We start from the raw sequence: 15,021 nt of genomic DNA on the forward strand, positions 1-15,021 counted from the left end.
CTCCTCTCCTTTAAGACATACAAAAGGGTACCTAGCCTTTGCAAAGGCTCAAATAGATAAAGATGAAAGCTTCTGGTTGTTTGTTCTTTGGTCATATAAAACAGGTTGAGCTATATGGGCACAGAGATGTGGATTTCAAGTAGTGAAAGAAAAATGAGGCCTACCAACCAAAGAACACCATCCCTACCATGAAGACATAAGTCTTTGTACACCAAAAGCAGTACCAGCAGTCTTAATTTAGGACACTAATCCTCCTAAACAGTAAAATTGTCATATAATCACCTTGAAGGTTGACTCTAATTGAGTTTTTATGAGAGAAAGTTATTTGCTTGTTTTGTACGTTAACGTTGAAATAATTATGTTGATTTATATTAAAACAAGTCTGTTATGTTTATTATGATACTTAAAAAAATGACTGAAATTCCCATAACTTACAAACAAAAGAAAAACTACACATTCAGAAACAATGAAACAACAAAGAATGCGGTAAGAATCTTTATTAAACGATTAAAGCCTATCAAATGCCTTAAGCCTGAACAAATGCCAGCAAATTAGAAATAATGATGAAACTGTTTTCACTTCATTTATCACAGAACTACGAACTAAGATGAAGCAGATTCAAGTTTTATTTCTCCCAGAGATCTTAGATATATAGTATTCATATTATCACTATCTGATGTTATTACGGTTTCATCCTGTTATAACCACAACAAAAGATATACAATAAATTTACATAGTGAGTTGTTAAAAGTTAATACTGGCAGGGCTGCACGTCAGTAAGCAATCTCAACAGATCACAAGAACTGGTGGGGTGAAACATCAAATAAATGTAAAATATCTGATGTAATAGATGTACATGATGTTCAATTATTTAGATAATTTACAAATTAGTGAAAGAAGCAGTAACGGTTTCAAAATTGTGTTGTGAGCAGAGACCCAAAGGAACTGTATTAATACACTTGAGAGACAGAATTTTACTTTTAAATGTGCAGAAATGTATATGAACAAAGACACAGAAGAACATGAAACCACTGACAGATATTCCTTATTAATAACAGTTGGTTGATCATTGCCTGTGTCCTTTAGTAAGGTGTGACTATAAAATGTTCAGCTGTAATTCTCACCTTGAACACAAGGTGAAACTGAAAAACCCACTGATTACAGAGTCAAACTACTTTTTCAAAGCAGACGTTCTGACATGTGGCAGTAAAAAAAGCAGAGTGAAACAACATAAACTGAGCCATCAATGACTCACTTATTCACACCTCTATTATTCCACCTATGTGAAACTGTCATTGGTGAAAAAGGCATTGACAAGCGCTGCTGAGTCATTTTGCAGGGAGACTTGGATCACATCTGTAAATGTCACAAACATGTTACTGCTTTTCATCAGAGCCTCTGATATCTACACCGGACACAGACTGATGCTATCTGCTGCGTTTCCTCTGCTTGATGATAAACAGGTTCTCATCTGCTGGGTACACTGAATCAGCAAGCTTTTTATCGCCAGTCTTTCGAGCTCGATTTCTCTTCTTTTTCTTCTTTCCCTCATTCTGCTTTGACTCCGACCCTTGCATCTCCCCAGTTACAGTCCAACAGACATGGTCTTGTTTGCTGTCTCTGTGTCCCTTTGGTAGCTCTTCCTTTGTTATCTTATTCCTCTTGTTATTCTTCTTCTTGAAGTTCTCTCCTTTGCCTCCCCCTCTAGGAAAGTCATCTGCTTCATCCAAAATTAGCTTACTTCGTGGGAGGGTCTCTCTGGAGGTGGGCACTGGTCTTTTGGGTTTCCATTGTTTCACATTGCCACTGCTTTCCTGTTGTTTGTACTTATTGCATTTATTCATTTTGGGTGCAACTTTCTTAAAGTCACTGCCAGTAAAAAAGATATGGTTGGGGCTAGGCTTCTGGTTGTTAGCGGTTTGGCGAGGTGTATGGTTAGACTGGTGGTTGTATTTGTGATGGGTGATTTTCTGTTTCTTCTTTGGCGGGCCTGGAGTAAGAGGGGTCTGGGATGTGTTAAGGTAAAAGCCGTTTTTCTTCATTTCTGGAAAAGCATAGAAAAGAGTATTATGCAGAGAGGTTGCCACAGCAGGATTGAATTTTTTGTTTGACATTTTTGAAATGTGCTCATTAGCTATCTTGCTGAGAATAAATACATCTTCATTTCTAGATACAGATATGAGTGTAACTTTAGGCAAGAAATCTATCAAACATCCATAAGATGTCAAACTATTCTTGAGAGCGTTTCGGTTCTGTTAAAATGGAACTGTATTTACATATTTTTGATTTCTTTTAGTAACCATTTAAGTGCATTTATTTTATTTGTAAGAAGTAATTAAATGTAATTTTAAAGTTTTTTTTTTCCCCACTGCATCCAAAAAATAAACATAAATCTTTACTGCTAAACTCATGGGACTTCACCTTCACCTTCAGATTTTGTGCTTATTACACCACATACAACTACTACCGTGATGCTCACAATCTAGACAAAAGTGAAGACAGCAGTCATCATAAAAAGGACAAACAGGTCTTTTTGTGTTTTTTTTGTCCGTGGCTTACCTTTAACCTTCAACTTTATCCTATGCTGTCTGCGGTTGATGTCCTCCACATTGTCATAGTGGTTCATGAACGGAGTGTTGGGATACACCCCACTGAACATCTTCTGTCGTGTACACGCCTGAGGAAAACACAGAAAATTGTATGACACACAGAAACCGATCTAAGTTACATAAAAAGAAGTTAAAAACATTACTATGGGAAACTTTAGACAGAAAGTGTTGAAAGAAATCTCTTTACAAATTCTGTGATCTGTCCGGCACTCTACCAGCATTCCTCTTATCTTAACAGTGCCTGCATGCACTTTCTGGAATTATTTTGGCCTTTGATTGATCACTTTAGTCAGAAACGCACGTGCAAAATGCCTAATACCTACAAAATCATTTTGACACAGTTAAATGGAAAATTGGAAATGGTGGGACAGGATGAGGAACTCACGTGGCCAAAATGCCCTTTCTTGGAACAGTTGTAGCAGTAGGCAGGAGACTGGCCGTTTTCCTCTCCCTGCTGCTTTACAGGAGGACCACTCTTAGTCTTAGAATGGAAAGAAAAAAATAAATTAGTTGTTACTAGAAAACTAGTAAGATTTATTTAAATTTAAAACCATTTTCTTCAAATGGACATGATAAATTCAATAAAACGGTTGTTTAACCGTCCATTTGCCTCCCATTCTCCCCCTTTTCTGCCATCATTCCCATGCTCCCTATTGATACAGAATGCCGTGCATTGTACAGTGAATATGGTTAAGGATATAAACCAGTGATTACTAGGGCTATAGTTAGAGGCCTGTAATGACCCTGTATGATAAGTAACCATCTGTGTGTGTGTGTATTGGACACACAGAGTCCTGTCCCCTATGGGCTGGTGTTCTGAAAGCCTGCCATGCTCCAGCACCCACAGCAAATATACACTGATAAAGAGAGAGAGAGGAGACACAAGCATAGTGCATTTACTGCTAATGTTATACACACACACACACACACACACACACACACACACACACCATGCCTTTCTCTCAAATGCACACACAAAGCGGTACACCCCATCACACTCATCTAAGGTGCCCCCTCCTTCCTCTATCAACCCTGATTCAGAGATTAAAAATGATTTGTGCCCCATGTCATTTCTTAAACATAGCTTAGCTAACCTGCCTTCCTTTTCTTCTCCTCTCCCTTCCTCCTCCATCCCCACATCTACCCCTTACACTTGTTTTTTTCCTCTCTCTCTCTCTCTCTCTCTCTCTCTCTCTCTCTTTTCCACTTGAGTAGTTTTGTGGCAGAAAGGATGAATGCTATTAGGGCGTCACGTCATTATCGGGTCGGGCCGGACGGGCCCATCTCCATCACAAAGGCCAGGAGATCAGAGACCTTTTGCAAACACACACACACACACACACACACACACACACACGAACGCACCCTAAGGAGATCGCAGTCCCCGTCTCAAGCCCCCCGACCTCCACCCTTCCTGCCCCTCTTCCCATTCATCTGTCATGTAAATTGGATGTAGGTCTCCCTCTGTCTCTCCCTCCCTGACCTTGGGCTTGTGTTATCTCCACATACTCTGATCCAGCACATAAACGGAATGAATGAAAGCATAAGAGAGTGGGGAAAAAGAAGCAATGAAATCCCCTCCTATTCTCCCCTCAACCTTTGATAGTTGTCTAAGAAAACCTGGATGTGCATCTGCGTGTGCGATTGCATGTGCATGAGGAGTTGTCAGCCTCATACAATATTAATTAACTGGATAAGCCTTCATCCCTCGCTCATTCCTGCTCTCTGTTTTCATCCAGTGTCCTATCGGGGGCATCTAAATAGCTAACAGGGTGAAGGCCCGAGGGATTATATCAATTTGGTGTCTTACTCTTTCTTTCTCAGAGGTTTGGAGAGAAGTCCTAGAGAGTCTGTCTGTGCAATGAAAGTCAATATGGCACAGGCATATTTCTAGACAGATGTGGGAAAATACCTATTATCTTGAGAATGGGATTTGCAGTTGTAGCACCAGCTCTTTGCATTTTTGGACAATTCAGATGATACATTCTGTGATTACAATAGAGGGAAAACAGCCTGTTAAAGCCCACCTCACTAATTTTTGTTTACCCTGATGTGGTGCGTGGCTCAACATAATAGGGTCACGGTGTCATCATCAATCTATTTCTGAACCTGACATTCATTCTTGATATCTAATTTGGAATAGGCTCTGCTATTATGTAATCATGCATTACTTTACTATGTATATGCAACACATGATTGCACTAGTTCCATTCGTAGAATTAAAAAGTTAATGCGTCATGTTATTTTCGTATGACCTGCTCATCTCATAACATTTTAAAAATAGGTTTTAACCTTTTATTTTAACATTTTAACCCTGTAGGTTTGTGGCTGGGAAGACTGAAGTAGACCTGGCCGTATGTAAAAGAAATGATCATGATCTTTTTTTTATATCAGCCAATAATAATTATCACAATATAATTCAAGAAATTATTCTTTACTTAAAGATACTAAAAGAACCTTTAAAGCTAAAAGGAATTTGTTACAATTATTGGCCATGATCTCCTACTTATATTTGTACTGTTTGTAAACTAATCCAAAAGCTGTCTTAGGTTTCTGATCAAAAACTTACAAATAAAAATACTGGATTCACATATGATTTGTTACAAAATGACAGATGGGCTCACCCTCCAACTCTTCCAAAAGCACAGCATTCCACCATGCTTGTCTTGTTTGTTGGCTCATGTGGGATTTCCATGGTAACTGCATGTATGCAAACGCTTTATCATGCGACTATATATATCATATTAATATCTATATCTATATCTATATATATCATATAAAAATATATATCATATATCACATATACAGATCATATAAAAACATTTTCAAAAAGTAAAAAAATATTTTGTGATTCCTTTCATTTTTCTTGTGACTTCTTTTTTCTGTTGTTTTCTGTAATGTCTGATGAGTAAAGTTTTATGCTGTCCAACTATGGCTGACAATAAACTTGCAACACATTTGGACTTTTAGACATTTTTACAATATAATGTCGAGCAAAGTTATATTAACATTTAGGGCTTTAATCACATCTCATGTTTCAGCTGCAGATAAAGGTATAAAATGCTTCTTAGAATAAATGAACCATAATTAGTTTTTTCTTCACATGAGATACTTAATTCAATTTACATGTTTTGTTTCTACCTTTTTTCTTATGTTTTGTAAACATTTGGATTGTAAATATGGATATTTGTGTGCTTGACACACACTTCATACCAAAAACATCTGTGTGTGTTTAAGTACGGAGACAGCATGAGAGAACTTCCTGCTGCCAACATGACATTAAAAGATTCTGTAGCTGCTGAGAGACACTTTGGAGTATGACTGAGAAGTGGACTGACGATTTAGAACGTTTGTGTGTGTCTGTGTGTGTGTAGAAGGGTGTTTTAGAAGGTCCTAAGGGCTTCGCTGTGAGGACACAGACAGCCAGCCATCCATGGCCTCTCATCCGTACACACACTAAAATATGAGCACTCTCTGTCTTTCTCTCTTTCTCACTCACACACATTCTCTCTCTCTCTCGCTCTCTCTCTTTCTCACACACACACACACACACACTTTTCCCACAGTGTCCCAACACATACACTGTCTCTCTAAGCCCCGCTGTCCTGTGCTCTTCGCCTTAGCTGCTGGTGGCAAAGCTGTGATAATCCTTCGGCCAACACAAAGCTCAGACTGTTACAAACGACAATCTGAAGGAACACACATACACAGTTATCAAACACGATCCGAGAAGCAAACAAGCTTGTGTATGTGTGTATAAAGAGAGGGGGGTTGGATCTGAACAGTAATGGTAGTAAGAGCATGGGGGTCGGGGCCAGCGGCACTGTTTTGCATATGTTATTGCAGCAATAGGGAGAGGTTTGCATATGTTACTGGACCCACAGGGGACCAACTCTGCATGCTTTATCATAGGAAACAGCCTTGTAACACAACGCAAGACTACTGGGCTCATACCAAAACAAACACACCCTTGTGGTGTGTATGCATGTATGTATATATTAGGTTAAAAAGCCGTAATAATTAGTTATGAATTAGAGAAATGGAATGGCTATAAGCTAAACATCTCTTCAAACAGAATAGAAAAAAAGAGCAGCAGGCAAAAGCATCAGTCCTCATGCGGGAATAAGAACTGTGCAATTTTCCAAACTGTTAAGAAATTAATTATAGTGTTTATGATCACTCTTTGTGAGGAACAAGAAAACCAATTGTTCTCAGGAGACCGTTTAAGGTGGACATGTGTGGTTGGGGAAGATACAGAGAAGCGGGCTCGAAATAACCAGATGTGATTTCTGGCCCCTTTTGTGTCTGCCAGTTCAGTACAAAGGCTCAAACCAAAACCCTTACCCCTTGCCCTGAAAGGACTCGGACTAACATAGTTCCCAGAGGCTCTTCCTATCTGTCCCCATCAGTCAGTAAATCGGTAGGAGTCTGGGTTTTCATTTTTGAGATAGAAACTGCTTTTGGAATGCAAGGATAATGTGATGCAGGGGTGAATGGTGGTGGGTTGTCACCTCTAGAGAAAACCCCTCTTTTTGGGCAGTGACTGGAGGTAATCTGGTTACACCGTGGAAGGCGGAACAGAGGATACAAGCTAATCTATTCAAATCTAATTCAAAGTTGTTCAATTTCTATACTTAGCACTTGCTACTGAGTCCAGAGGCTGCCATCTGAACAGGCTAGAGTGAAGCAGAGTTTGAAGGAAATACATTAACCACTTTACTTCCAGCAATTATCCAGAGACAACACATGTGGACAAAAGAGACAGGGATTTAGAAACAGCATATACAGATGGACTGAGTCTCTTACACCATGGCCAGGATGTTAAACCCTGATTCTTCCTCTCAGCCAACCAGTCAAACACTTACACAGAGGCACACAGATACACACAACAAAATCGACACCATCCAGTTAAGCGTAAAAGTACAAAAAACCTGTAAGGCGTGCACAACCTCTGATAACGCTACACCTGTATGTGTGTGTGCGTAAATATGGACGTGTGCGTTTGCATACATTCCTGAGGTTATGCATGTACATCCAGTAGCAAATGTGAAGACACCTGTGCCAAAGAATAATCGGCTGAAATCAATATCTCAGCAAACTTTGCACACAGTTTGTCCTCATGCTTCAGGACAACATAGGTGGTTTGAAGTGATCTGTGTACTCTCTCTCTCTGGTTTACCTCTTTTAAGGAGTAATTTACCTGAAATACTCAAACAAAAAAAATTTATTCATTTAACACCATTACTGCAGTGTCCAGGGTTTGAATCCAGCCGTGCATCTCTTCTCCCATATTACGTCTTTTATGTCTAAAAAAATTTTTTTTAAATTTATTGTCTGATCATTGTGCAGATTATTTCTTAAGTAATATAGTCCTTTCAATTAGTTGATTAAGGAAAATGAAAGAGTCCTAACTGCAATTACATGAAACTGAGAAAAGAAAGCTGAAAATATATTCACATTTTAGCAGGGTAGCAGCAAAAATTACTCAAACTATTAACTTATTATTAAATTAGTTGTCAATAGTTTAAAACTAATCTCTTCAACAACTGGTTTTCATTTCATCTTCCGTTTTTGGTTCTGACACTGATTTCCTATGTCTACCGAGCTGAATTTAAAGCTGAGAGAAATACTGTGTAAAAGATAAATTAATAGATGCCAATTTACAGACATTAACCGCCATGTTAAACACTGCTTTCCACTTTCACCCAAATGACTTAAACTTTGACTGCTTTACATTCTTTGCCCTGATGAATGCTGCTTGTTAATAAAAGTAATTTGAAAACATACAAAAGCCATTTCCTTCCACAAATGTACTTTCTACAGACCCCTATGTCATCAGTGTCTCTGTCTGGAGTAGAATAAAGAGCTCGGAGCCTTTTGCCGCTATGCAGGGACTGAACTGTACAATGATGAGACAGCAAAAACTGCTCACTGAATGGATGTGGATTTAAAAGATTTTTACAGAGCACTCTTTGAATTGAACACATTCTTATAAGAGGAGCAAATGAACGAGGTCAGCCAGAGAGAAGGAAGGACAGAACAAGAAGTGGAACAAAGGTTAAAACTTAAATATGTCAGTTCAGCATAAAGAGCAGAGTGCAGTGCAGTGACTCCATATCATTGTAAGGTTCGACTACCAGGGTGGAAAAGCAAAGATGTAAACAAGCCCTAAAGAGTGCTCCTCAATACCAATATCCGAAGATATCTATTAATAATCCAATGCAGCCATCTTAAAATTATTAATATAGCCAAATCAGAGTGCTGTTCCCCGTTTGACCACCAAAGCGCGCTCTGACTCCACACAGCAGGCTGTAGGGGTCCTAGGACAACCTCATGCAAGGCCAATTTAAACTGCTTCATTGAGACTGGTTGAAGTCGGAGGAAATATTTAGTCTGTCATATAACTAAAGCAGTAAAACACCTGTAAACGAGCATTGATTCTTTCTGTAGAGTCTGCAGAGAGAAACACTTAAGCCAATTAGTTTTTCATCTTTCATCAATCATCTTTTAAGGAAAAATATTTTATTTACTTTTAGCATAAATATATTTGAGCTGCTTTTTTGTAGCTTTTCCAGCAAATCACTGAGAACTATTATAAGTCAAACATAGGCCTGGAACACAGAACATATAAAAATATAAAAATCTAATTGCTCCCCGTTTCCATGGTATCAAAGAAACAAACAAAAATAAATAAATGTTAAATAAATTTAGATTTTAGACTTATTTTTACAAAATACAACTTTACAATGTGCAAAAATGTTAATTGTCAGATACAAACTATTCAGACACCTTGCTTTGAAATTGGGATGTGTTTTGAACTGTTCTTAAAATGTATTTCCAACACTAGGGCAAATCCATAAATGAACTATACTTACGTATGATAATAATACATAGTCCTGCAAAATCATATGTTTTTCAGGAAAACTATCCACATAACTGAAATTATACCTCTACAGGACAATAAAGAACAATTTCCCTAAAAAACACGAATCTAACAGTACTGCAGCTATATGATCTGTGAACATCTGCTCATTTAAAAAAAAATAAAAAAAGTTAAGTAAAAGGAAACATAAGGTCAGAGAAATAGTCACAACAGGTCAGTTGGTTTACTTTCAGGATTCCGAGAATGTAAATTTTATACAATATGAGGGATCAATAAGGTTGCACACAACGCTCCAGTGGTAAAGGACTTAGACCCTTGGTGCTTAATTTAAGTGATGATACTTTATAATTTACAAGTGTTATATCCATGAACAATTATTTAGCTCACCCAACAGAAGCGGAAGAAAAAGAATTTATTCATCTGAATTATATAGAATAAAATATTGTATTATATTAAACATATTGAAGCACATAATGAGCTTTACTTTAGCATGAGCAAACTAAAGGGCTTTGTTAAAAAGTAATTTTTCTTTTTTTGTAAAGAAATGTAAATGTATTTTCTTTGCTGAAAATAAGAGGATTTTAAGGGGTAAAATGGCCTAACCTTCAGGCTAACAAAGGCAAGTGTGAATTGAGCATACAGAACAGAATCTTCTGGAGAAAGACAGTGAAATAAAGAGTAAAAAAAGGTACAAATTTTTTTTACAACATAATAGATGAAAAGGGGAAAGACAGGCAGTCAGGTGAAAAAACGGGATACCAAATGGAGGAGTCAAAATGACTTAATTCCTCTGTCGAACAAAAAGGTGCCCCTTTTAATATGGGCTCCCCGACACACACACACACACAGGTCCCTTGGGAAAAGATCGACACACATACACAAAGGAAGAGAAAATATGCTCAATACACACACACCACCGTGAGGTGAGGTAGTGATCAATAAACACACATGTACAGGTGTCACCAGTGCTATCTAACGAGAGGCCAATCAATGCTCACACACCACTACACCTGTACCAATCAGCTGCTCTGCTCTCAGATTCACTCTCTCTGCTCGCTCTCTCCTGTCTCTTTTACACTGGTTAATACACTCACACACCCGTTTCCTTTTCTCTCCCCCCTCTCATCCTTGTGCATCATTTACTGTCTCTAGCCACCTGCCTTCTCTTGTTCACCAACAGAGAACATTTCTGCTATGTAACCAAGTAATATTTACTATGCATTCCACTTCCGCTGCTGACAAAAAGATACAGGAAATATACATGAAAGCATTGACTGAAGTTTGACCCACATTCAGAGTCTCAGAAGTTAAGAGCATGAAGATTCTACCTTCAAATATTTAAGTTGTTTAGAGGGAATAAAGCTCTCAGTTCCTGCAGCAGGCAGTGGGTGGTGCTCTGGATTTAATTCAGCACAGTAAGGTCCTGACAACACTAACTGGAGGAAAAAAGGCACTGTGCATTGCATGTATGCATGCACACATTCATTTATTCATGATCTATACATGCATTAATGCAGCCTGTGTACAGAAAGCAGGTCACTAATTCTTACACTCACTTCTTATCCATTCGGTCCCCTTCGCTCATCTACACCTGATGAAGGTGTAGATGAGCCTTACCCACCTGTCCTCAAAACTCATCTTTCTCTCCTTAGTCTTCACGGTTTTCCCATGTTTTTAACCATTCATGAAAACACAGTTCTTTGCTATTTTGCAACCTTTGTCAAACTCTCTTCTGAAAACACAAGCACTGCTGCTGAGTTTGAACTAAGTCTGCGGTGAAGTGATTAAACATCGAGACGACTGGATAACTGATTAGTCACCGATGTGCAAATGCAAATAATTCATTTTTTATAGTTTTTCAAACGTGAGAAGGTGCTCTTTTTCTCTTGTTATATCATCACTTATTAGATCTTTAATCATCATCACCACTGATCATATATTTTTCATTGTCATTCTGGTGGACTGAAGAATTTTTCACCCATTTCTGTCATTTTGTAGGGTAAACTAATCATTCTCACTACTCTTCACTGGCTAAACATAGACAACACATAACTCATTCACTTCTATTACAGCACTGATTGTATTTATGACCATTTTCACATATAGAATAACAGTTTCTCTAACTCAGAGCAAGAGTCAACACCTCTGACTACACTCACCCTTTTGCACTGATACTCAACAATCAATCCACAGCAGAAGAGCCATAATGCAATGCAGTTATGAGAAAAGCGATTTGAGTAAAAACTGCAGGTGTGATGATGGGCATTCCCTGATAACACAACTAACACAGCTATACATGAAAGTAGCAAGTTCACACCTGTTCTTTTGGGCTTCTAGGGAAATTAAGAGAAACACAGAAGACATTATTGTTGAAGGGTAGAAAAAATAAAACAATACATCTCCATCCCTGCCCAAAACAAAGGAGGAGAAAAAATGTAACGCATTCAAAATCCCACCCTTAACACATATGTATGCTAGGTGGGAAGGAGTGTCTTATGATAGTATTTTAGTGACAAAATTAAACAGTAACTGTAGTAAAAAAGCATAAGCTGGTAAGCAGATGGGTTCTGCGGGAAAAGGAGTGACCCCATGTTATAAATCTACATGCAAAACAAAGAAGTAAAACTAGGGTTTCTAGGCGTGTGTATGGCTAAGTGAAAAAGAAAGACAGACTAAGAAGTAAACCTGTTCTTCCAAGGAAAAGCAAATGCTTGGTGCAAAATTATTTCGGTGTAAAAATGTCCTCAGACCCATGTGACACAGACAAGATGAAAATGTTGCAGATAGGTTTTTACTCCATTTACTACTCTATATATTTGTACAAGTGTATGTGTGTTTGTGTGTGTCCATGTGTGTCAGTATCTTACTTTCTCAGTAAATACCCCAGGGCTTTGTGGTATATACTGTGTGGTTTGGAGGAGTTTGTTAGTTGAAGGCCAGGTGCAGGCAGAAAACACATACACTTACGGAAGATAAACGGACCCAGCGCACACACATGCACGTACACACATGAAGGATAAATGGACCCAGTAGCAGGGAGGTCTGACAGAATGCCTTTTCACACCTGGCTGAGCCCAGCGGAAGGTGACAGAGTCACATCTCCCAAAGCGAACACACACACACGAACGAACACTCACACACCTTCTCACATTGGGGAGTTCAGGGTCATAAACAGCATCATGAATAAAATGAGGCTGTCTTAAACAGAAGGAGCCCTGTGTACGCATGTGGGTAAGTGTGTTTGTGTTTGTGTTTGTGTGTGTGTCCTAACCCCCCATGCCAGTTTGGATCTGTAACGACCTTCTGTTCCTAGTGCTTAAATGGTTTAAATACTTCAATTAGACCTGGGTCACAATCCTCCACCCGTTAAAGCACGCTGCCACACACAAACACGTCAGGGAAGCACACAAAAATGGAGGTATCGCCATCTTACGAAGCGACAAAAGACTATTTCAGCTGCTCTTTCATCAGGGTATTCTTCTCGTCTGTGGTTCAAAGTGAAACTCTACAATGAAACACATCGCATCCCCTGCCAACACATGAGCAACAATTAAACTTAACTCCCTTTTTCTCTGCCAGCATCTCTGCTGAAACTTCGCTGTCCCACTCCCTCCTCCTCCGTCTTTCCTGCCATGCTACCCTAGCGCTAACGATGCTGCTTTTTCATTAGACAGCCCCTGCTAATTAATCTCCATAGAGGAGAGTGACAGACCTCCCCCAACACACACACACACACAAAGTGCACGCTAAGATATATGCAAACACACACTCTTCTTCCCTCACTCTCACTCCCTCGTCCCGTGTGGCGTTGGCAGCCCATTTCATGCTTTATCACGTCTTTTAATTGACAAACAAGCTGCTCTTTTCTCTTAGGCTGAGGTCTATATCACCCCCTCGCTCAGATGCGCACGCGCACACACACACACACACACACACACACACACACACACACACACACACACACACACACACACGTAAGGAGCCAAGATAACCAGTTACCTTCTCAGATTTTGGATGAACACACGCAAATAAGCAAATGCCTCCCTGCTGACATACGGCCCATGTGACTGTCACACAGTTTTCTACTCTTTGACACATTGTCTCTCTCTTACACACACAAACAAACACACACACACACACACACACACACACACAGTGCCGAAGATGTCACATGTGCACTTAGGTTGAAAATAAAACCAAAAAAAAAAAAAAAAAAAAAAAAAAAAAAAAAAAAAAAACCCCACAAATGTTCCCGTCACTCTTGGCACTTTCTTAATCTGTGGAGATGTTTTTTTTGCCATGGTTCACTCATCTGCTACAGAGCAAGGTCAATCCCAATCACACCTGACTTACTGATTCTGAGTGATTATGTGACACGTTTGCCTTCACGATGCTGCTCTTAAAAAAATATTCTTTCAGGGCCACTTTTGAATCATCTACATGATACAAATACAAATGATCTGTAGTACCTTGTCACATAATTACTGCTTGGTTGATTTTGATAGACAATGAAAGATGCTGCATTAAGAAGTAGACAGTGACGTGATGGTCATTACCTAAGAGCACAACATTATCCAAGGTTTGTGTTGGATTTCATTAATGCAGCCTTTTGAACTTCTTTATTCGTGTTTTTTAACACCTGCACATGAATCATATTGTGTAAAATAAAATAGAAGTGTTTCTTGTCTGTCCAGTTCTATAGTAGTTTAGATAATATACCATTGTTAGTTCTACTTTTGGTCAAGACATATTTTGTACAATAAGATTTAAAATATTTTTTTTCCGATGAGGCACGTTCTGCATGAAAAAGACTTAAGAACTGTCATTGGCTGCTGGCGGCTTAGTCACCCACTCAACCACCTTGTTCGTTTACATTTCTCTGCTTTTAATTGGAACAGAGCAAAATTGACTACATCCAGTGGGAGAGTTAGTTAGATGTTAGTAGATTCTACATGTGTCAGACAAGCACTATTTTTAACACTGTATTAGGGTAAACATCATGGTATGTAAAATGCATGTGCATCATTTGCCTTGTATGTGTAATGGGACTTTTTTCATAAAAGCTGAGGTGTGGTGATGCGTGAAGAAATTTGTCACCTCTGTTTTTGGCCTTTTTTGTCTAAATACACCCACTTTATCATGAAGACAATCTTAAGACTTTGCCAATGTATCATGTGTCCACCATATTGTTTAAAAATAGTACCAACAGTGAACTAATTTGTGGCTTTACATCCAAACCTTTAAAGCACTGTAACTAATTAACATAATACATTTTTCATACTTTGAATATTTGAATTTGCTACCACACAAATCCAAAAGGATATGCTATGATAACTTCTACAGAAAACTGTTCACTTCTATGATATGTGGTTATGTTATAATTTGTCTGCCGGCTGTTACATTTCTCTCACAACTGAGAAGTTATGCTATTAACTGTTCTGACACCATGTCTACTAAAAAGTAGTAAAGCACTAGATTGAAAAGGACATTCAATTCAAAAGGCCTGACAGAAAACTACGCTTGTGGAAG

At 38.6% G+C, this 15,021-nt stretch overlaps 1 protein-coding gene across 3 annotated transcripts in view; it reads right to left on the bottom strand.

Moving 5' to 3' along the window:
• Positions 1–482: 482 nt before the first annotated feature.
• zcchc7 (zinc finger, CCHC domain containing 7) overlaps positions 483–15,021 on the bottom strand; it is a 42,809-nt gene continuing 28,270 nt past the window's right edge. For all 3 annotated transcript variants that reach the window (XM_067498189.1, XM_067498188.1, XM_067498190.1), the window contains exons 9-11: positions 2,995–3,090; positions 2,560–2,677; positions 483–2,044 (exon numbers count right to left, since the gene is read on the bottom strand). In XM_067498189.1, coding sequence (XP_067354290.1) covers positions 1,428–2,044; positions 2,560–2,677; positions 2,995–3,090 — 831 coding nt within the window. In that variant the 3' untranslated portion in view covers positions 483–1,427. The remainder of the gene's footprint in view (positions 2,045–2,559; positions 2,678–2,994; positions 3,091–15,021) is intronic.

This window comes from Channa argus, chromosome 3 (genome assembly GCF_033026475.1).
Source record: "Channa argus isolate prfri chromosome 3, Channa argus male v1.0, whole genome shotgun sequence".
NCBI lineage: Eukaryota > Metazoa > Chordata > Actinopteri > Anabantiformes > Channidae > Channa > Channa argus.